The 23,598-nt window shown below is 45.4% G+C and overlaps 1 protein-coding gene across 1 annotated transcript in view; it reads right to left on the reverse strand.

Moving 5' to 3' along the window:
* KCNK10 (potassium two pore domain channel subfamily K member 10) overlaps window positions 1-9,292 on the reverse strand; it is an 85,028-nt gene extending 75,736 nt beyond the window's left edge. Inside the window, exon 1 of the mRNA XM_066612145.1 lies at window positions 9,241-9,292. Coding sequence (XP_066468242.1) covers window positions 9,241-9,292 — 52 coding nt within the window. The remainder of the gene's footprint in view (window positions 1-9,240) is intronic.
* Between the last annotated feature and the right edge of the window lie 14,306 nt (window positions 9,293-23,598).

Here is a 23,598-nt window from a genome sequence, read left to right on the forward strand (position 1 = left end):
TAAGAAAGGTTGTTTTTAATCGCTAAGCAAAGGGACATTGTTTTTTAAATGGATTTCCTTTAACATGATTTTTTGCATGGGGGGGAGTTTCTGGGAATGGAACCCTTGTGGATACTGAGACTCAACCTGTAGTGAAAAGCACTCCTGCACAGAATAACACATTGTGTTGCTTGTTCCAAGCATTGCTTTCTAATTAACTGTTTTCTATTTAAGGGGAAAGGTTGACCCAGTCCTTCCAGAATATACACTCTGCAGCTCTGATAAATCATAGTATTCATACCTGTTGCACAAAACAGCAACCGGGTCCTATGGGAATTCGTTGCTATAGAAGTGCTAATTGCTGCTCTTCCACAACAAAGAGGCTTTTAAAATGAAGATTCCCCCCCCCCCCCATCTTCTTCTGCTCTCTTAGGGAATGCAGAATGAGACTAGGAAGAGTCACATCATGTCAGCAACTATCAGGTAAGGAAACAGCTGAAGTTAGTTCACACACCTTTTGTACTGAAATAGATTTCAGAGGGAAATGATCCATGAGCAATAAGTCTGCTGCTCATCCCTTTAAAGAGGACAGTGAGCAAAATATGAACCTTTCGCAAGAAGCTGTTTGACTCCACCATTGCAAAACACAGACAATGGATTTGAAATGATACCTGGCACAAGTCACCCTGAATTAATTAAAAATGTCTGAGGTATGTCGTCTTTTGTTCTTTGGGGTAAAAAGCTCTCTCTGCACATTTGTAGAAGTGTGCATGCTCAGTGCTCAGTATGGCATCAGGACTGCACACCTGCTCCTGCCAATGCACAGATGCTTTGATATCTAAATACTACAGACGTGTACATTACAGCACAGATACTGTCTGAAACATTATATCTTTAACCTCTGTTGACAACCCAGAGATAAAGCCTGATCTGGTACAGATTCGTTGTTAACCATTTTGTTGATGTGCATAGTTCATAGCGTCTGTTAGATGATCAATTTGTTATTCTCCCACCTTATTCATGAGTTTCTTCAAAGAATTCTTCAAAGAATAGATCCGGGAAGAAGATAAAATGGAAGGCGCCAACCATGAGTTTTCCCCAAGGTGCCACTGCTCATACTAGCAGCCTGGACAGTCACCTTGGTTCTATCTTGGGCAGATCTCCCAGTTGCCCATAGAATGAGCCAACTATGACAAATTCTGGGGGTGATGGTGATGCAGATGGCCTATCTAATTGTCACCAACATTATTATGCTTACAAAATGTTTAAAATACAATAAAATCACAAGACAGCAATACTGATGGCAGCAATAAAATAAAAAATAAAGACACACATTGAAATGACTAAACTAGCAGATTGCACAGATGAGAGTATACTAAAACAGTCTTTAAAAAATGCCCAAAGATGGAGCCAGGTGGCTCTCAGTGAAGAGGATATTTCATAACTTTGGCACCACCATCAAGCAGGCCCTGTCTGAGCATTGGGCAGGTTCCAATGGGAGAAGACATTTGCTGAGAAATCCTGAACCCAAGCCTTTGAGGGTTTTAGAGGTAGAACCAGCATTTTAAACTGTGCCCAGAACACACACAGACGTGTTAACAGAAATGGTGCAAGACTGGAGATCGGAAACCAATGACATCATCATCATCATACTGGTATTTATATACCACCTTTCTGGTCATCAGATTACTCCTCTGACTTTATTCAAGGTGGTTCACATATCTCTAAACCCCCGAGGGGATTTTTACAATAACAGAAAGGTTCTATCTTTCAAGAACCACACAACATTTCAGATGGATCTTTCAGGTTCTGGTATCACTTCTGGCCTGCAGTTTCCTCCCACACTGGCTGACAAGCAGCTCCTTCATCTCTCACCTGAAGGGCAGCCAAGCCATTTCTTTGCTCATACCAAAGAGCAGGTGGAATAACTCAGCTCAGCTTGCCAGCTGCTTCAAGGTCTCACTTGAATGACATACTGAGCAAATGTTATATGAATAGGACTTAGTCAACACTTAATCTTAGCTGCTGTAAAAATGAACCAACAACATCATTATACAGTGAGACCTCCTTATCCATGGGCTGAGGATTAGCAATTTTCAGCATCTGAAGATACCAAGCCTGCAGCTGGAAGGCCTCAAGAGGACCTTCCAGGCATGATTGGAAGTGACCTTCTGAGGAGGTCGGGAGGCTACACGTGACCTTCAGAGTGCCCACCACAGCTTGCAGGTGAGTATCTGCAGGTGAGTCCCTGAGTGGGCCCCTATGGATTTAATTACCCACTGAATTTAGTATCTGCGGGGGTTCTGGAACAGATCCCCCAAGGATACCAAGGGCCCACTGTACTGTACTACAGTTACAACTGTGAATCTTCTGCTTGATACAGGTGCAGCAGGGAATTTTGTCACTCCAGCACATTCCACATATTGTGAAAAAGAAAATCATGCAGTTCCTTCTAATTCACAGTAAATCAAAGCATGTGATTTCTCAATTTTTTTTCTTCTATAGCAGACTCAGAAGTGCTTAGAGATGACACTGTATGGATTTGTGAGATGATCTGGGAACTATCCATAAATGGATGAATGAATCACTCTCATTCAAAAGTGGCAACAGCATAAAGTGCAATATTTATCATTGCACTCCAAGCTCTCAGTTTAACAGTCCATGCTTTCATTGTAACTACTAACAACTCCCTAGAGAAGATGTTCTTAACCTGGGGTCCATGGATGGGCTTCAGCAGGTGCATGAAATGGGAGTAAAACAAATGTTGTGCGTATGTGGGCGCAATCCAAAAGGCGCCTTATGCCGGCCGGCATAGGAGGGTCACAAACGTGCCTTAAAGCACGTTTGTGTCCCTGTGGAAGGAAGCCACATCGGCAACAGCAATTTTGCTAACCTCAAAGCCTGCAGATGCCAGGAGAGAGATGACACCAGCGTTCAGGCAAGTCTATGGTGCACCTCCTTAAGCATGGGTGTGCAGCCAATTCACATGCTGAGCTGTCCAGTTCCTGTAGATCTGGTGTGCATTAGCTTTTGCTGAATTTACACCAGACTGCAATTTTGCTGGGGATGCAAACTTATGACTTCCTCAGCAGCAGCACTACAGCCCTCTCCTTACTATCAGGGTATATATCCAGTGTCAGCAATAACAACCTCTACTTGTCCTACTATCAGTTCTTTCCTTTAAATTCATGTGTGTGTTTTTTTCCTGCAGTTTTAAGGGCCACACAAATATGCAGTGACTCTCAAGAACCTTATTTTATTTTTATTGCTTGCGTCAATGATGCTTCAATACAAGCCAATATGTGTTATAAAAGACAAAGTCATAGGGAAAACCCAAAGTAGATTGCCAGACAATAATTATCACCCTTTGTGGGTCTAATTCTATGGCGCTTACCAGCGGCTCAATATTTTGAACTTCTATAGAGTGTTACAGTCGCATAGTCTGAGAGTGTTAGATCTGCCCAGTTGCCACGGTAACACCATTCGTTTGGGCCTGTCTGCTGGAGAGAATTTGTGCAAGCTCTCCAGCCCAAGAGAGAACTTTATGAGGTCTGAACATGTCTCCACTCCCTCAGAAACAGGTCTCATTATAATGGACTCCCTTCATCTTTTGAAAAGCCTTTAAGACAGAGCAAGGCACACATGAGAACAATCAGCCTTACTGGAGCATGTGTCCTGACTCCTGAGAGCCACAATCTGTGCATACGTGCTAAACTTAATAAGGGTAGAAAGAGCCTTGATTAAAATGATGGAACAAATAAGTAGTTTGAAGACAGTGGCCCCAAAAAAAGGAGCCGGAGCAGTGCGACGAGACCCCATGAACAGCAAAATGCTGGAAAATAGACCATGGAGACCGGCCAAATCCATGAGAAGCCCTTTCCCACATGCCTGACTGAATCATGTTATGTACGTGTGTGAGCATCCCTCCTGTGGACATTTGAAAAGAACTACTAGAGGCAGGCTGGCTATGCTACCTTTCCTGAGTGCAGGAAAAACTTTAGAGCAACACCTCCTTCCTCTGGCCTGAAGAGAGAGAGGCCCAGACCGAGGAACATTTATTAGAATAAAATGTTTTTTGATTGCACAAAGTCTGCATGATTTTGAAACATCAGTCTGAAAATGGCTATAACCTTGGCTGTATTTGTCCCTTTAAAAAAAAAAAAAAAGGCTTCACAATAGTCTGCATCTCCAAACTACAGATGGTACTTCACTTCACCTGCCAACATTCACCTTACAAAGCATCCAGTGCTATAGATTTATTTAAGAACATTTCTCCCGCGCACTACACAGAGGTCAACCCAGGTGTCACTTGTTGACATTGCTATTGCTAAGTTCTGTACGCTTCAAAGTTACACACCACAATGCTCACACAGAAGATTTCTTGCATGAGTGAAGGGAGCTGGTAAAAGTACTGCCCATATCAGTCCTTGATCAACCAGGTTCCATGCAGGATGCTGAACTGGTACCTGGATGCAGATTCAGACAAACTGTTAACCAATTTATAGCATGATTGCTGCATCAGATCTTTCCACTAACACCTACTAAGCATAAGAAATTACCATCTTCCAGAGAATCACCACATAATGAAAAGTTTAAACAACCACATATTGTGATCATTTACCAGGTTAATAATATGGCCATCAGAATCGACTTTGGGAATTTGATTCACATCTGGTCATTTGCAGACTTACATCTTACAGATCATAAAAAGCAAAAAGTAGCATAGGTGGCAGCCCTGAAAACACTGTGAACCAATCACACCTGCAGTTGTTCAGCCCATATAATTGCTTTAACACTGGATCCTAAATGCACTGTAATTAACTTACATAGCTCCATCCATTTGGGGACACCAAATCGCTTAACAGATGGTAATTACATTTAGCACTGGCCCCATACATCAGACAATGTTTATTTCAACACATTTTACAACTGCAGAAACCAGCATGCAAATATATAAATAAGCAAACCACTTGCCAAAACCTTGACTCTGGATTTAGTGGCAGAGACGAAGCACAAGAATCCCAGTGTCTTTACATCCAGATATACTTCTGCCTGTCACACTCAAGTGACTGATAAAGTTCAAAAGTCTGAGAACTTGCACTATGAGCACATGATGCTTTTTACATAGAAACCAACCTTCACCCCACCTAGTTTACGACTATCAAGTGCCTTTCCAGGGTTTCAGACAAGGGTCTTCCGCAGTCCTACATGGAGATACCAGGAATTGAACCTGGTGCAAGTGAAGTGAATTGAATTGAATCACTCCCCTCCCAGGCTTGCTCCTCCCCTCCCCTGCCTTCCCCACCTGGTTCTGCCCCCTTCCCCCCCCCCCCGCCTTGAAAAGCCCTGCCACCAGCCAGCAGTCATATTCACCATTAGGAGCTTCCAGTGTCCCTCTGGGCACTGAAGTCCAATACCTACTGGTGCTGGGCTCAGTGCTGGTGGCGTGTCATTAGCACTGGCACAAAAGTGCCTTACAGCCACCTTACTGCTTGTTCAGCAGCCAGCATGGTACTGGCGCCACAGCCCATAGGATTGGGCCCTAAGTTACCACTATTGTGCAGTATTTCATTCATAGTGGCCTATCAGCATAACCCTTTCCAGGGATTTCTATTGTAGTTACGTTGTATTGGTTGGCAACCTTCAGTCTCGAAAGACTATGGTATTGCGCTCTGAAAGGTGGTTCTGGAACAGCGACTAGTGTGGCTGAAAAGGCCAATCCAGGAGTGACAATCCCTTCCACACCGGGAGCAAGTGCAGTCTGTCCCTGGTCTGTCTCCCTGGCTATGGGCCTTCCTTCTTTGCCTCTTTGCCTCAGACTGTTGGCAAAGTGTCTCTTCAAACTGGGAGAGGCCATGCTGCACAGCCTGCCTCCAAGCGGGCCGCTCAGAGGCCAGGGTTTCCCACTTGTTGAGGTCCACTCCTAAGGCCTTCAGATCCCTCTTGCAGATGTCCTTGTATCGCAGCTGTGGTCTACCTGTAGGGCGCTTTCCTTGCACGAGTTCTCCATAGAGGAGATCCTTTGGGATCCGACCATCATCCATTCTCACGACATGACCGAGCCAACGCAGGCATCTCTGTTTCAGCAGTACATACATGCTAGGGATTCCAGCACGTTCCAGGACTGTATTGTTTGGAACTTTGTCCTGCCAGGTGATGCCGAGAATGCGTCGGAGGCAGCGCATGTGGAAAGCGTTCAGTTTCCTCTCCTGTTGTGAGTGAAGAGTCCATGACTCGCTGCAGTACAGAAGTGTACTCAGGACGCAAGCTCTGTAGACCTGGATCTTGGTATGTTCCGTCAGCTTCTACGTAATTCTATGTAATTACGTTGTATTACATAAATGAATTCAGATGATTTTCCACCATCCCTTCTAATGAAAGCTAGGAATATTACAACATGTAATAGTTATGACAGGAAATTGCCCTTTGTTGTGATCAGGCCCCCAGTCCATTCTAACATTTCCTCCAACAATGTATTCAAACCAGGATCATCTATCCAGGAGTTCACAGCCCCAGAATTTGCCAGACCTATAGCCCACTCCTATGCATGTCTACTCAGAATAAGCCCCACTGAATTCAACAGGTTAACTCTCAGGTAAGTATGTAGTCCTAGTGTCCAAGGAAGACTTCTCTAAAAACTTCTGAAAGAAGAGGATGGATTATCAATGACACCTTGAATCTTTCCATTGAGGAGTCTGAATTGGCCCATACATCACATAGGAAGGACTATTCACTCCCATAAAGAATCTCCACTGGAGAGGTCAGAATCCAAAGCTGTTTCATGACTCCAAGACAAAGGTAGTTCTCCGCAATTTCAAGGGAAGGTGCAGCCTGAAAGTCCTAGCCAGGACTGGGGCAATGACTAGATCAATGTTTCTCAAACTGTAGGTCAGGACCCACTAGATAAGTCGCAAGCCAATTTCAGGTGGGTCCCCATTCATTTCTATGTGTATTTTATTTTTAATATATTAGACTTAATTCTACGATGGTATGTGACTGCATATGGGGAAATGTTACAGAGTCGTACTTTTAAAAGGTATGCTTTTAATAATGATAGTCAGTGGGGATTATTCCCATGTAAGTGTGGATAAGATTCAGAGTGTACACTTCCCATGTAAGTGTGGATAAGCCTTTGCTGTTTGAGGAATTAAAAAAAAAACACCAGATCAGCAACTGGTTGGGAGGATTCTTTTTTATTTTAAATAAATTTTTAAACTTATACTTACTGTGAACTTTTAAATTTACTTGATTTGATTTGATTTGGTCATATGGGGGGGCGGTTAAAAATTTTCCTACTTGATGATGTCATTTCTGGCAAGGACATCACTTCCAGGTTAATGATATCACTTCTGGTGAGTCCCAACAGATTGACAGATTGTCATTCTAAAAGGTGGGTCCTGGTGCTAAAAAGTTTCAGAACCACTGGACTAGATGGTAAGAAACCCCCAGTCCCGGTGCTGACAGAACTTACAATCATACAGTAGCACAGTGGGGTAAATTGACAGAAAAATTGCTCCTACATCATTGCTATAACATCTACAGAGAACCTAAAAGTGTTCTGTTTTGAACATTTGCAACACAACTAGAAATTAACATGTCCTTTCCTTTCTCTTTGGTGTTACTTAATGACTAATGGGTTGATTCGAGCCCAAAATGGGAACAGACAAAAAAATGCACTTTTCTGGGGCAAGAATCACACCGTCTATAGCGGTTCATTGTCAGTCACTTGGAGATGTTGAAGTTCTCCCTGCAAATGGAGAGCTGCAGCAAGCCACCTGTTGGGTGTGAAGAAAAATGCCCTTCACATCTGATTAATTAACAGGTTTTGAACACACACAGAACATCATTGCCAGGGTCCTCAGTAATCACAAAGAGTCAGGAGTACAATCTATGCAGAACCGAAGAAACGGCAAATAAGAAAAATGAATTACATAATACCATTTCCCCAGTTCTCACACAATGGAGATTTCAAAAAGAACACAGATTTCATGGTGACTACACACAGGCACATCATAACCGAGGCAAGAAATTCAGCTACTTGGGATATTTTTGTCACTACATACCTGATTTTTCATGCCACTCAAGTCATGCTTGAAGTCAAGTTTAATGTGCTGTACGCAAACACCTAATTGGATATTGGGGTCAATACACATGCATTTGAGAGCAGGGGTGGGGCAAGCAAACTGTGGCTGGCCAGCCACTCAGTCAAACCATGAGGAACGTGGGAAAGGAGACCCTCAGAAAAGCATTCATCTGGCATCCCCCATCTTTCCTGCAAACATTAAATGGCCAGTATTTGCTATCGGAAGCCTCTGGGCATGTGTTTTCAACCTGTTCCGAAACATTAAGCAACCTTTACTCATCAGCCACACTTTCCCAGAATACTTCACCACAAGGACAGTACTAAACCTTTCTTTCACTACGCACCAACTCCACAGATTGCTGGAAGCAGGTGTCTGTGCATGTGGCGTGTGAGTGAAAACGTAGCCATGCGTGTGTTTTACACAAGACTATTTTATCAAAAACTAGAGCATCACTGCATGCATCCATTGGCGTTGTCCTTTACACCTCACCCACCCGGTCCCCCCACAACATAACCTTCACCAAAGCACAACGTTAACCCAGCCACCCAACACAGCTGGCGCACTGCTCAATTGTGAACACGGTGGAAGTAAGCTAGCTTAAAGGACTCTTTCGGCTTTATTTACCCTGTTTTTTGTGACTACCATCCCAATAGGAGCGTACTGCAGTGGCATTTTAACCCAGCTCAGTCCCAAGAGATGTTTGACATTGAGGACATTGGAGTAGACACTCGCTGTCTATAACGACCACCCGTTTACCGGGAGACAATGATTGGAGAGCAACAAAGGAATCTCATAATAAAATGAAGAATCTCCCAGGATACCTATCATCCCAAAATAAGTTTGCATTTCCGAGACTGAAATGTCACGGGAGAGAGAAGGAAAGGGAAACAGCAGGGAAAGAGAAGCAATGCCAAATTTTGTTATCTGCTGTTACAGTCAGATAAGTTTATTCCCTCCTGAGTCTTCCCCCCCCCCTCGTACTAACACTGCCCATCTTCCAAGAGTGCAGGCAAGGAGAGGAGAGGAGGGGCAGAGCTCAACAACAAAGCCCCTAGTTCAAATCTCAGCCAAAGCCACCCTTTTCTCCCAGTTCTTAGGCAGTCAAAAAGCAAGCCCAGCTAGAACAATGGGTCAAAGAACATGATTTTCTTTCCAAAAGTGAAAAAGCACCACCAACCTTTCGGATCCCAGTTCACCTGTTTCCTTGGCGTCTCGATTGGAAATTTCATCGCTTCCTTTGCGCAAGGAGGGAAAGAGAATTGAATGAATGACTCCCCAACCTTTCCTGCCTGGGTGCTGCAGCCAAACAAACAAATTGATTTCAGATCAGGGGGGAGCCTGCGCCCTGAGAGTGCGGGGTGGGGAGGAAGCGGTGGTTTCCAGACAAGCAGAGCCACACGACAAGGAGGAGAGGGGCTGAGGAGTGGGAAACAAGTGGGGGATCAAGCAGTGGGGAATATGCCAAAGTGAGCCTTGGGAGGGTTGGCATAAGCAAAAAGGCAGCCAGCTGGAGAAAGGAAGGAAGTCAGGTCCAAGGCGCTGCCTGGTTTTCTAGGAGCCCCATCAGCAGCCGGTTGGTCTTGCCCACTCGCACAGGCTCCTCGGGTGGCAAGCTGTCCACTGCAGCATTACACACTGGGCTGGGGCACACGTGAAGGCATCATCCAGCCAGATGCAGATCGGGAGGGGGGGTGCCAGGGAACCTCGCCAGCCAGCCAGCCACTCAGTCAAGCCTCGCCTGCCAGGCTGCAGGGCGAATGCATCCGGAGAAGGCATTCAGCGACCCCCCCCCCCACCTCCCTTCCGCCACCATCGCCAGGCAGCCACCGAGGGCGAGCCCAGCTCCAGAGCAGAGGCTGGCAAGGGGGAGTCAGTCACCCGCTTGCAGGAGGCTGCTGCAGCCGCCGCATGGTGGGTGGGTGGATGGGGGGGAGACCATCCCATCTGAATGCAGCAAGCAGCAGCGGATGGGGGGGGAGAAGGCGGAGGAGGGAAGGAAGGCAGGCGCTCCAGCTGGGCTGGGCTGGGAGCAGCTGATCTGAAACTTCAGTGGGGGGACTCTGGTGGAAGCGGGGGGGCCGCAGGGGAGGGGGTGCGATGGGAGAGAAAAGGGGAGGGGGCTGGGCTCAGGTTGCATTGGGGCGCGCTGGCTACTTACTGGCTCCCTTCCTCGCCTGGAGGAGGAGATTGCGCTGCAGTGTCGTTAGGTGGAGTTTTGCCGCGGAGGCGCGCCGGGCTGGGGGGCGGAGGGCAGAGCCGGCGGCCGTGCGAGTGGGGCGGGAGGAGGGCGCGGGGGCTGCGGAGGAAGCCCCTGCAGCAGGCACTTGGCACCTGCAGGGAGCCGGGCGGGGGGAGTAGTCCCAGTCCCCAGGCCGGCGCGCAGGTCCATCGCTAGCACCCAGGACCTTCCCCCGGACAGAGGGGTGTGCGCCTCCGAGGGTGGGACAGAGCTCAGGGAGTGAGATCTCCCCGCGCCTGGCACGTCCACGGGGGTCTTCTTGGAGGGCGACAGTACCGTGCAGTGGGTAGAGCAGCGATTTGCAGCCTGACAAGGCACCAGAATTGTCCAGGCCCACCATCCAGTTTCTGACCATCGACAGGGCACACCATGCTGCCAGTGGGGGGCTCACATCCCCCATTGACCCTACTAATAAATGACCTTCCCACAAATTTCAGCAGCACACCTGTGGAGCACTCACAGCACACCAGTGCACCATGGCACAGTGGTTGAAAATGGCTGGGTTAGAGCATCAAGCTTGGGACGGGTTCTGACCACTGACCTCTGATAATGAAAACCCATTTCTGCCTGGCCCGCAGGTGTACACCGTTGGATCCCGTTGCATATACCCACGGTTGGGCAGAAATGGCTTAATAGCCCAATCCTATGTGGGTCAACTCAATTACGTTCACTGGGGCTTGCTCCCAGGAAAGTGTGCACAGGATTGTGCTGTAAGGCAGGCCAGAGGGATCACTCACACCACCCCGAGTTCCTTGGAGCAAGGGTGATTTTCTAATTGTGATCAATAAATGTCATATACGTATTTACCCAGATACATGTTTAAATACATGTTTGCAGCATTTAACAGGACTTACTCCCATGTAAATGTGCACAGGATGCTTGAATTTCTTTATCCTCGCATGCTTTCAAGACACATTTTGGAAGTGAGCCTTCCTCCAGGGAGCTCATACGTGGCTCTCCTCTACATCTTATCTTTAGGACAACCTGGGAGATCAGTTAGGCAGAAAGCAGGTGTCTGGCCCAAGGTCATCCAGTGAGTTTCATAGCTGAGCTGGAATTTGAACTGGGCTCTCCCCAGGCCTAGTGTAATGCTCAAGCTGCATTTTAGCATTGAGACCCACCAAAAAAAAGTTTCACTTTACCACCCATTTCAGCTTCTGCAGCTATAATAGTGATTGGACAGCACTGCTCCCCCAACTAGCAGGTTGTTTAAGCTATTTTTGCCCAATGTTGCATATACGCAACAGGCACCAAATGTGAACACTTCTGAGCTGGGCAAAAATGGGTTAACCCTTGATGCATATAGCCGAATCTGTCTTGTAAGTTTTGCAACCCACCAAAAATTTGGTTGTGACGCTCTGGTAGGGCATGGATCCACAGCTTAAGAACCGTTGAGTGGCTGGAGCAACCATTTTCAACAACTGTGCAATGGCACATTGGTGTGCCGCGAATGGTCCCCAGATGTGCTGTGGGAATTTGGGAAAGGGTCAGTTATTAGTAGGGCCATTGGGGATGTGAACCCCTCATTGGCAGCACAATGTGCCTTGTCAATTGTCAAAAAACCGATGCTGTGCCTTGACCATATTAGTGTCTTGCCAGTATGCCATGAGACGAAAAAGGTTGAAAATCACTGGGCTAGAGTCTAGCCACTATGCCATACTGGCTTAGATTTATCCCATGCATATGAATTTCTCTGATAATCAAAAATAAAATCCACTGCACTTATAGTAGGAACAAGATGAGTGTACTCATAAGAACATAAGAACAGCCCCACTGGATCAGGCCATAGGCCCATCTAGTCCAGCTTCCTGTATCTCATAGCGGCCCACCAAATGCCCCAGGGAGCACACCAGATAACAAGAGACCTGCATCTTGGCACCCTCCCTTGCATCTGGCATTCTGACGTAGCCCATTTCTAAAATCAGGAGGTTGCACATACACATCATGGCTTGTAATCCGTAATGCATTTTTCCTCCAGAAATTTGTCCAATCCCCTTTTAAAGGCATCTAGGCCAGATACCGTCACCACATCCTGCAGCAAGGAGTTCCACAGACCAACCACACACTGAGTAAAGAAATATTTTCTTTTGTCTGTCCTAACCCTCCCAACACTCAATTTTAGTGGATGTCCCCTGGTTCTGGTGTTATGTGAGATTGTAAAGAGCATCTCTCTATCCACTCTATCCTTCCCGTACATAATTTTGTATGTCTCAATTATGTCCTCCCTCAGGCGCCTCTTTTCAAGGCTGAAGAGGCCCAAACACCATAGCCTTTACTCATAAGGAAGGTGCCCCAGCCCAGTAATCATCTTAGTCGCTCTCTTTTGCACCTTTTCCATTTCCACTGTGTCCTTTTTGAGATGTGGCGACCAGAACTGGACACAATACTCCAGGTGTGGCCTTACCATCAATTTGTACAACGGCACTATAATATTAGCCGTTTTGTTCTCAATACCTTTTCTAATGATCCCAAGCATAGAATTGGCCTTCTTTACTGCCGCCACACATTGGGTCGACACTTAAAATACTTACTTACTCACTCAAAATAACGGATGCAAGACACTACAAATTACTAAGTAAGCTGCATGCTTCACCATAGTTCTGAAAGAGGCTGAAATTAACTGGCATGCTGTGCATGTGTGAGTGTGTGAGAGGACAGAAGGGAAGCATTAGGCATTGTGACTGGAGAGTAGTCATCGCTCCATTTTGAGCCACTGTGTAGATCTAGGAATAAGAAGAAAAACCATCTCCAAAGTAGGCTGCTTCTTGCATTTCCTTCTTTTCAAGCAAATTCCCTGGTCTCTTCTTCCTATCCAATTTTTATCTCTGGGGGAAATTTCCTTTTGCCATCCTGACCCTCCCCTGTACTCCCAGCATGCATTTGCTGCAGGATTCTGCCTTCTTCCTTCCATTCTAGGGGTGGACTTCTGGTCAGAGACAGGTTGGCACCAAGACACCCCTCCAGGGAGCTAGTTCTAGAGACAGTGTCACAGCAGTCTTGTACGCTTGACTGCATTCACCCAGACAGAAAACAAGACCATCTTGAGTCCCTTTGAGATTTGAGCAAAAGTGCAGCCGGTTAGACCCATCAGTGGTGCTTTTCAACCCAGCTCTCTCCTTGCACACATTGAATTTGCAAGAATCAGCTGCCGCAAGCCGAAATCACTTGAGTGCTTAAAGTAGGTGGGAAGCTGCTTTGCCCATGCAGCCTCCCACTCAGCCCATGCAGTGTGAAGGAAAAACATTAATTGCACATGTTGCAGTAAGTCCAGAAGATGATTGTGAATCCTGCCTATGAATTCTACCACTTTCTGAAGGCAGCTCTCTCTCTCTCTCTCTCTCTCTCTCTCTGACACAGACACACACACATCCTTCTCCAGCATAGGCAGCTGCAGATTGCACCTTGCTCATGGCAATTGATAATCTAAAGCAGGGGTGTCCAAAGTTTTTGGCAGGAGGGCCACATCATCTCTCTGACACTGTGTCGGGGGGGGGGGATTAATTTACATGTACAATTTGAATAAATTTACATAAGTTTACATAAATGAATATATTAAAGATGAATTTAAATCAATGAATGAAGGTCTTGTAATAGCTCAAGGCCTATAAAAGGCCTTGCACAAAGCAAGGCTAGCCTTTCCTTTGCTGCCGTTGCTGCATCACAGATGTGAAACAGTAAGCAGTGGAGGGAGCCCTCATCCCACAGCTCACATGAGAGGTCAAACAGTTGCCCTCACACTGAGAGCAGTTGCGTCGGGCCAGTGCAGGCTCCAGAGGCTCATTAGAGACTGGAGGCTCCCTGAGGGCCACATTGGGAGTCCTTGAGGGCCACAAGTGGCCCCAGGGCCGGGGTTTGGTCACCCCTGATCTAAAGGAACAGGAATGTTGTGACCTGAGCACAAACCACTGTTTGGGATGCTACCTCTCAGGACTGTGCAAATAGGTAGTTTGCAACAGTGATCTCAGGTGACCAATTTGCCAGTGCCAGATGCAGTCTGGCCTGCAAAGAAATGATTGCTGCTTAAAATGCCTCTCATACATTATCTCAGTTACAGCAACTTTGTATAGTTGGTCAGTATTAATCTTTCCATATTGCAGATGTAAGGAGGCTGAGGCTTGCCTAGGTCTATTCAGTGAATTTAAGACAGGGGCAATTTGAATCAAGCATTTCGCAGTTCATGCTCGGGTCTATTATCTGATTCCCTGATGATCTTGACTGAAGCTATGATGTAGAGAGGCAGAGAGGCAGAGAAATTAACTTCCGCTTTAAACTGCACACACATGCACAATTTGAAGCTGCTGTTAGGCACTGAGTGTAACATACAAACTGGTCACAAGTCTTTTCCCCTTCTGTGGCTAATATCAGCTGGAGGGGGGAATTGGGGAAACTCCTCTCCCAAAGTGGCACTGATCGGTTGCAGTTGCTTTTAATCAAATAAAAAGGTATCACAGATCTTCCATGTTCATGTCTCATTTGGCCCCCAGCAACTACATAATCTTAGCTTTCAAAAGCATCTCTGTGTAGTCATCATAAGAACTGGTCTTCAGAGGTACTATAAAATAAATAAAGAGGTAGAGGAATCTTTGGCAAGGCAAGAGGGGTTTGGATCAATGCTATTTCACAAATAGTTTTGCAGCTTTTGAAACACAACCCACAGGTACACGCATTTGATCCCTGTTGTGTATATGCAACGTTGGGCAGAAATGGCTTAAACAGTTAGTATGGAACACACACGGCCGTGACACTTTGGATATCAGGGTGCAGATGGATATGGCTATGTGTGGAATTGAACTGTTTCATTCCTTATAACTATCAGTGAGTTTGACATTCAGAGCTGAATCCACCTTTTAAAAGTCTGGAAGATTCTGGACTCCCCTTCTAAAGATTCCTAAATTCTTTAGAGAGAAAGTGCAAATGCACATGCCCTTTCTCATCTGATCTTGGAAGCTAAGCAGGGTCAGGCCTAGTTAGTACTTGGGTGGGAGACCACCTGAGAATACTGGGTGCTGTACGCTTATACCATAGTCTTTTGAGACTGAAGGTTGCCAAACAAATAAAAAAATGCAAATTTTGCAGGATTTTGCATTTTTAGTGATTTTCCATCCAATGTTCCACTGGAACACCTGTGTTTTTGCAGATGATTGGGGCCCTGGTCAGTCAAATGGATGAGACAAACAAAAAAATCCCTTTTGCAGAAAAGCACATACTGTGCTCTTAACCACCCGTACTTGGATAAAAATTCACTGAAATCAGGATGACTTGGTCAAGGCACAGGAAATTCATGAGCATATCTGTTATTTCCATTTTCAAAAAAATCTGTAACCACTGCAAAGTGAATAAGGGTGGCAGCCAAGCCTTTCCTGCTTTACCATTTTCCCAGTATAAAGTACTGCAATGTGCTCTACATGGGGCCAACTGTGAAGACAGTTGGTCCATAATGCAGCAGCTCTCTCTGGTTCTGATTTGCAGTTGCCACTGTTTGATATTTGGCCTGTTTTGTTCAAAGGTTACATGCTGTGATGGGCATGTGCAACCTCCTGATTTTAGCAGTAGGTATCATAGAATGCCGGATGCAAGAGAGAGCACCAGGATACAGGTCTCTTGTGTCTTTGTGCTCCCTGAGGCATCTGGTGGGCCACTGTGAGATACAAGAAGTTGAACTAGGTGGGCCTTTGGCCTGATCCAGCAGGACTGTTATTATGTTCTAATGCAGGGATGTCCAAACTTTATGGCAGGAGGGCCACATCATCTCTCTGACACTGTGTCAGAGGCCACGGAAAAAAGAATTATTATTATTATTATTATTATTATTAGTAGTAGTAGTAGTAGTAGTAGAATATAAGAACATAAGAACAGCCCCACTGGATCAGGCCATAGGCCCATCTAGTCCAGCTTCCTGTATCTCACAGCGGCCCACCAAATGCCCCAGGGAGCAGACCTGATAACAAGAAACCTCATCCTGGTGCCCTCCCTTGCATCTGGCATTCTGACATAACCCATTTCTAAAATCAGGAGGTTGCGCATACACATCATGGCTTGTACCCCATAATGGATTTTTCCTCCCGAAACTTGTCCAATCCCCTTTTAAAGGCGTCCAGGCTAGACGCCATCACCACATCCTGTGGCAAGGAGTTCCACAGACCAACCACACGCTGAGTAAAGAAATATTTTCTTTTGTCTGTCCTAACCCACCCAACACTCAATTATTATTATTATTATTATTATTATTATTATTATTATTATTATTATTATTATTATTATTATTATTAACAGTATTTATATACCACTTTTCAACTAAAAGTTCACAAAGCGGTTACAGAGAAAAATCAAATAACTAAATGGCTCCCTGTCCCAAAAGGGCTCACAATCGAAAAAGATGCAAAAGAATACCAGCAGACAGTCACCAGAACAGACACTGTTCTGGGGTGAGTGAGATGGGTCCCATTTTACTTTTCAAATTTGAATAAATTTACAAAAATAAATATATTAGAAATGGAACTTATATGAATGGATGAAGGTTTTGCAATAGCTCAAGGCCTATAAAAGGCCTTGCACAAAGCAAGACTGACCTTTCCTTTGCTGCTGCTGCTGCTGCATCACAGACGTGGAACAGTAAGCAGAGGAGGGACCCCTCGTCCCACAGCTCACGCAAGAGGTCAAACAGTTGGCCGTCACGCTAAGAGCAGTTGCATCAGGCCAGCGCGGGCTCGAGCAAGCCTCCGGAGGGCCAGAGGCTCATTAGAGACTGTGGGCTCCTTGAGGGCCAAATTGGGAGTCCTCAAGGGCCGCAAGTGGCACCAGGGCTGGGGTTTGGGCTCCCCTGTTCTAATGAAAGCGTAATTGTTTTATTGTTTTTATTGCTATTTATGGGAGGTTTTTTGGTGATCTTATCAGAATGGAGTATCAATTTTGTAAATAAATAGAACCCCATCACTTCCTGGGACTGCTGTCTGCTCTGCTGGAAAAATGTACACGTATGGCTTGCTTACCAAGTAAATATATTTTTGTTTGGTGTGAAACTTCCATGTAGTGTTGCAATTCCAGCCTACTTTTTGCACGCTTAAGTGTTATATCATATACTAGGAATCACTATATTTTCTCCAAAGTCTTCCAAAAAAATATAAGGGGGAAAGTCAGTACTTCTTGTTCAGGAGTCTTTGGAACAAACCCAAAACTTTGTACATTACTAAATCAAACAGGAAGGGGGGGGGGATCAATATGAGTGCCACCACTTTAATTGTTGCAATGCTGATCTGTGAAGGGCAGAGAGGGTTTTGAAACGACAGTTGTGTAAAGAAGCCCCATGAGCATTGTCTATAAGGTTTGTCAGTTTACATTCTTTTTTCTCCATCATTTTGACGCCCCTGCTGTGCTCAGTGTTGTACATTGGGAAGAAGAGTTACTGAGTGCAGACATGGAAGGAATGTTAATGAGTGAGTTCTGTAAGACTGGAATGTTACATGATTGCTACTATGGGACCAGGACAAAGCCTGATTTCCTCTGAATAGGTGAAAATCCCATTGAAGCCTGAAGAGGCTCTGGGATGCCAAGTGACATGAGTTCAGCAAACCTGAATGGAAAACAGAATGAGATTAGACTGCACTTTGCAGGCTGTTTACAATAACTTTGATAGTGATCAGAAAAGTGTGGATTATTCAGGCTTATCTTTACGTAAACCTAAATTGAGGGAGTTGCATTCCAAATCCTGGCCTTCTCTGTATATCAATGAAGAGGCCAGGGAGGTCTTGAAAGATTGCTTGTAAAACTGCTTTGATGGTGGAAAATGTAGTACAGTATGGACACTGCTGGAAAAGACAGACCCCGCACCCGGATAGTTGTTGGTTTAATAGTAAAGTTCAATGACTTGAGGTGGGGAGGGAGGTGGGGAGTGGAAATGGGATAAAGGTAATGATTGGAATGAAAATTGTTGATTTGGATTTATTGAAAATATAATGTATTGTGATAATCTCAATAAAAAAATTTTTTTAAAAAAAAACTGTTTTGATGATGGTTCCAGCAGCTGAGATCTATAGATTTTGAATTGAAATGACACAAACTAGCCAAAGGAGACATGAAGAGGGGCCTGTCTGAAGAACTGATGGTCCAATCCTAAACTGGCCCAGTGCCGATGCTGAGCTCTAGAGCAGACACTGGGTGTCATAAATGTGCTGTAAAGCATGTTTACAGCACCCGGTGAGCAGGGAGTGCTGGAGCTGGGCCCGTGCCACTTGGGCACCAGACCCAGTGCCAGCAGGAGGAGGACATGCTGCTGCTGGGGGTAAGAGCAACTGAAGTCTCTCAAGTCTGCGCAGGCAAAACAGCCTTGAGAAGCCCCATTGCAGGGCTTGAGCCTTTCTCCAAGGGAAGGGGGGATGGACAGAGTGGATAGAGAGATGCTCTTTACACTCTCACATAACACCAGAAGCAGGGGGCATCCACTAAATTTGAGTGTTGGGAGAGTTAGAACAGACAAAAGAAAATATTTCTTTACTCAGCGTGTGGTTGGTCTGTGGAACTCCTTGCCACAGGATCTGGTGATGGCATCTGGCCTGGATTCCTTTAAAAGGGGATTGGACAAGTTTCTGGAGGAAAAATCCATTACTGGTTACAAGCCATTATGTGTATGTGCAACCTCCTGATTTTAGAAATGGGCTATGTCAGATGCAAGGGAGGGCACCAGGATGAGGTCTCTTGTTATCTGTTGTGCTCCCTGGGGCATTTGGTGGGCCGCTGTGAGATACGGGAAGCTGGACTAGATGGGCCTATGGCCTAATAATAATAATAATAATAATAATAATAATAATAATAATAATAATAATAATAATAATAATATAGGCATTTACTCGTATATACCGCCTTTCTTGGTCATCAGATTTCTCCTCAGACTTTAATTCAAGGCAGTTTACATGGGCAGGCTGTTCTAAATCCCTGTAGGGATTTTTACAATTGAAGAGAGGTTCTATCTTTCAAGAACTGCACAACATTTCAGGTGGATCTTTTATGGTCTGTTAACACTTTCTGGCCTCCAGATTCCTCCCACACAGGCTGACAAGCAGCTCCTTCATCTCTCCAAGAGCAGGTGGAATAACTTAGCTAGGCTTATCAGGTCAAGGCTTGCTTCAAGGTCTTGCCATTCACGGTGCCGGTGGCCTCGAACTGGCGACCTTCGGACGTTATCTTCAGGCAAACGGAGGCTCAGCCCTCTAGACCAGACCTCCTGCCCAGACCAGACCTCCTGATCCAGTGGGGCTGTTCTTATGTTCTCTTCCACTGAGGAGACTCCTGGCAACTTTCCAGCACCGGCTGGATACAGCGATAGCCACTTTGGCACCGCTGCTCCAACAGCTGTTGGAAAGCTTAGGATTGGGCTGTGCATGACTAGATAAGGCCTAAGGCTGGACTTGAACTTAGGGCCCAAACCTATCCATACACACATGGTCCATATTAGTTCACTAAGGGCCCAGTCTATCCAACTTTCCTGCATCGATGCAGCAGTGCCAACGGGGCATGTGCTGCATCCTGCAGTGGGAAGCGGGGGAATGGGCATTCACAGAGGCCTCCTCAAGGTAAGGGAGTCAATTTTGGTTGAAAAGCACAGTTTAAATGAACAATAGCAATTGGCAGGCTCAGAACAGCTTTGGATTGGCAAGGGCTGGTATAAATACTGGTGCTTAATCAGCAGAGTAGTACCCTGGGTCTATTAATCAGGCCCCAGTTCCCCAAGCTTCCAGCCCCAATCGTTGACCTCAGGGTTCATCAGCTGAATCATCCAGATTTAGATCTGAATATGCAGACTTAATGTCCAATGAAGCCAGGCACTAACAATTTGTATTAGAGCACTAGAACTCTTCAGGAGTTTTAAGCTTATTTCTTTTTTAAAAAAAATCAATAGAAAGTCACCTTAGCAAGTAGGGAAAAGCATGCTGCCATTAACCTTCATTATTGTATTTCTGTCCTGAATGTATATTTCTTTCAAAAGAAATGCAGAATATAACAATTTAAGCATCACTTTACTCATTGGTAGAGTTAGTTTTAATGTGTTTGTGGTTTTTTTTTTTTTTTGCTTTAATTAATAACGCTGTTATTAAAAACGCCACAGAATCTTATCTTTCTCCTAGATCTGAATATGACCACCAATGGCCCTTGTGTTGTACTTCTTGGAGCCCATTTTCAGTTTCCAACATAAAAAGCTTGGCAATGTCCCTTCCAACTCTACCCCTGTCTGCCAAAACAAGTCTGATGTTCACACACTCATTAAAGAAAGGTTGCAGAAATGTCCTGAGTCAAGACTTTCTGATTCAGGGCTTTGAGACGCAACCAACAGTGTCATGAACATAACTATTTGCAGCATCACATTAGGTCATTGCCAAGTCTCATGAGTTGTCCAGGCTCTGATTTTATGTTGGTGTTAAAAATGACCTCAGTGCTGAGATTAATTTCCTAAGTGCCAGCGTTTTGTCTCCTGGATTAATGTGTTCATCACTGATGAACTGTAATTGTAAACAGCAAAAAACAGTTGTCTTAACATCAGCTAAATGGTTTGTGCAACTTGCTGGCAACAAGCCACTATTGTTAACTTTGCTTATTCAAAACTACTTCCTGTCTGGTAACTGCAGTCTTAAGAGCATATGAATCCTAAAGAGTAAGGCACGTTTGCGGGCCCTAGCATTGGTGGAGCACTGGCACTAGCCTAGCGCCGGTGGAGCACTGGACCTCCGCACTTAGTGGTCGCATGGACAGCTGGGCAATGGAGAGGTAGGTGGGGGTGTGGGGGGAGGCAGGGAAGTAGTGTTCCAGGGCGGGAGGAGGTGGAGGGAGGGCATGTTGGGGGGAGGGAGTGGGGCAGGGGGAAGGTGGGATCTATGGAGCTTTGCTCCACTAGATACTGAGTTTCCATGTTGGGCTGGCCGCCTGGGATGGACACTCTTCATTCTATGCCAACCTTCGGGTCATTGTAGAATCAAGTAGCCCCATTGCAAGGTTACTTGCTTTACCTGGTGGGAAGGGGAAAAAAGTCCCCCAAGGAGGCAGAGGCAGCTGCCTGGGGCACATTGGATGCTGTGGCCGCCATTTTCAGCACTTCTGCAGCCCCATGCGCCAGGCAGCTCAGTACTGGGCTACCCAACTGTTGGTCCATCTAGTTCAATTTGGTCCTCTGGGGTTTCAGAGGGATCTTCACAGGTCCTACCAGGAATTGAACCTGGAACTTTCTGCATATCAGGCACATGCTCTTCCACAGATCTATGTAAGCCCTCTACTACCTATTGGAGCCATTCCAGGCAGTGGCAGCAGAGTGCAGAAGATGCTGTTTGTTGGTGAGAGCCTGTTTGTTGCTGTCACTGCCCAGAAATGGCTCAGACTTGCCTCCATGGGGCAGCTGTGTGCTTCAGCAGGGTGGGAGATAATGTTGGGTAGTTTGTCTCACCTGGAAGTGAAATGATTGAAATAAAGCATATCCAGTCATCAGTTACCCAGATGGTTCTGGGACTGACTGCAGCAACAGACATTCGGAAGAGCCACATTACTGTGCTTGAAACTGTCTCACGCTGTGACGATACTCCAGAAAGGTATAGACCAGCCATTTTCAACCACTGTGCCATGGCGCACTGGTGTGCCATGGGTGGTCCACAGGTGTGCCACAGGAATTTGGGGGAAGGTCATTTATTAGTAGGGCCAATGGGGAATGTGAGCCTCCACTGGCAGCATTGGTGCACCTTGTCAATTGTCAAAAACCTGATGGTGTGCCATTAGTCAATTTTAATGTCTTGTCAGTGTGCTGTGAGATGAAAAAGGTTGAAAATCGCTGGTGTAGACAGTCTGAGAGAAGCCAGTATATAACAAAACAACAAACATATTAAATCATTGAATGCATACTATTCATCAATGCAAACATCAAATATGTTTGGCCCCCAAAAAATTGCTGATAGCATTATACCCGTAAGAAACAAAAAAGATATCTTGAGATATGCAATAATGCTACTGTACAAAATTGAAAAAAGTTACTATTTAGCTTCATTTTCAGTGAGGAAGATTTTTTGTACCATTGATAATGATCCTCTCCATCCAGGTTGATATCCATACAGTGCGCACACTGTTGGTTTTTGAAAACCTAATACACATGGTTAATGAAAGGAATGCTGAATTGGGCTGCCACATGAAACAGACTTCAGACTTGTGTGGATCTCGTTGCTGTTGAAGCTATTTATCAGAAGTATTGCGGCATTTGTTGATCTCTGGGAGTGCAAATCTTATCCAAATACCTTTTAACTTCCTTTACAGAAGTTTGGCCCATGGAGGAACCTCTCTGTTTTTCCTCAAATTTCAAAATAGATCTGGGCGGTCACTTTAGCTATCAAGTCACAGACAGTCAGCGATAACGTGTACTCAATGGATATTTTCATTCTTCGGTAATCCAGCACTTCTTGATTGTCAGGAGATGACTCCATACGTACTTTGTCATGCAGTTTTATTCTGCCTTGATGTCAGAAAGCTTCAGCATCTATACTGCTTGATGACAACCTGCTATGATTGGCAAAAGTCCACAAAGAAATGACTTTTCCAAACAAAGACCTGAAGTGGGAAATGGAAAAATGAAATGAGAAAATAAATGTGTGGATTTGGGGTTTGTTTTTTATATGTACAACTTAATGACAGCCTTAATGAAAAGATGTTCAGAATGTGAATTAAACACAATGGGACTTACTTCTATGCATGTCTACTCAGGATTGTGCTGTAACAGCTCAATCCTATCCAGGGCCAGCTGAGAGCATACAGTAGCACTGATGGAACCTCTGCTACATGCTATAGGCTTTCCAGGGACCAGGCAGTGGCAGCAAGTAAAGAAATTTTATACTCACCTACTTCACTATTCCTTGGTTCCCAGTGGGGTTATCTGGATCTACACCAGCTCTTTAATGGGCATAAATCCAAGTAGGTCCAAGGGGGCATGTCAGGCCTAGGCCATGGGTATAGCATTTCAGTGCTGCTGCCGCCACCACCAATGAGATCCGCTCTCATCCTGCCCTCAACAAGCCAGCCCTATCATTCCCTGAACTATTAACAAACCACCCCATCTACCACCTTACTTGCACCAGGAGAGTTTCCGGAGAGTTCTGTGGTGTGCACAGAGCCTTTGGCCATTTCTGCTGGCAGCTCCATAGCATGCAACAGCAGTGTGATGTTTACACTGTCCCAAGGCTACTTACAGGAGCAGATCACTAGTTCCATTGCCGTAAGTGGTCCACTGAATTGGACTGTAACACTGATACTGTTCTAGAGTTTGTCTTATTACACAGG

This window comes from Tiliqua scincoides, chromosome 1 (genome assembly GCF_035046505.1).
Source record: "Tiliqua scincoides isolate rTilSci1 chromosome 1, rTilSci1.hap2, whole genome shotgun sequence".
Lineage (NCBI taxonomy): Eukaryota > Metazoa > Chordata > Lepidosauria > Squamata > Scincidae > Tiliqua > Tiliqua scincoides.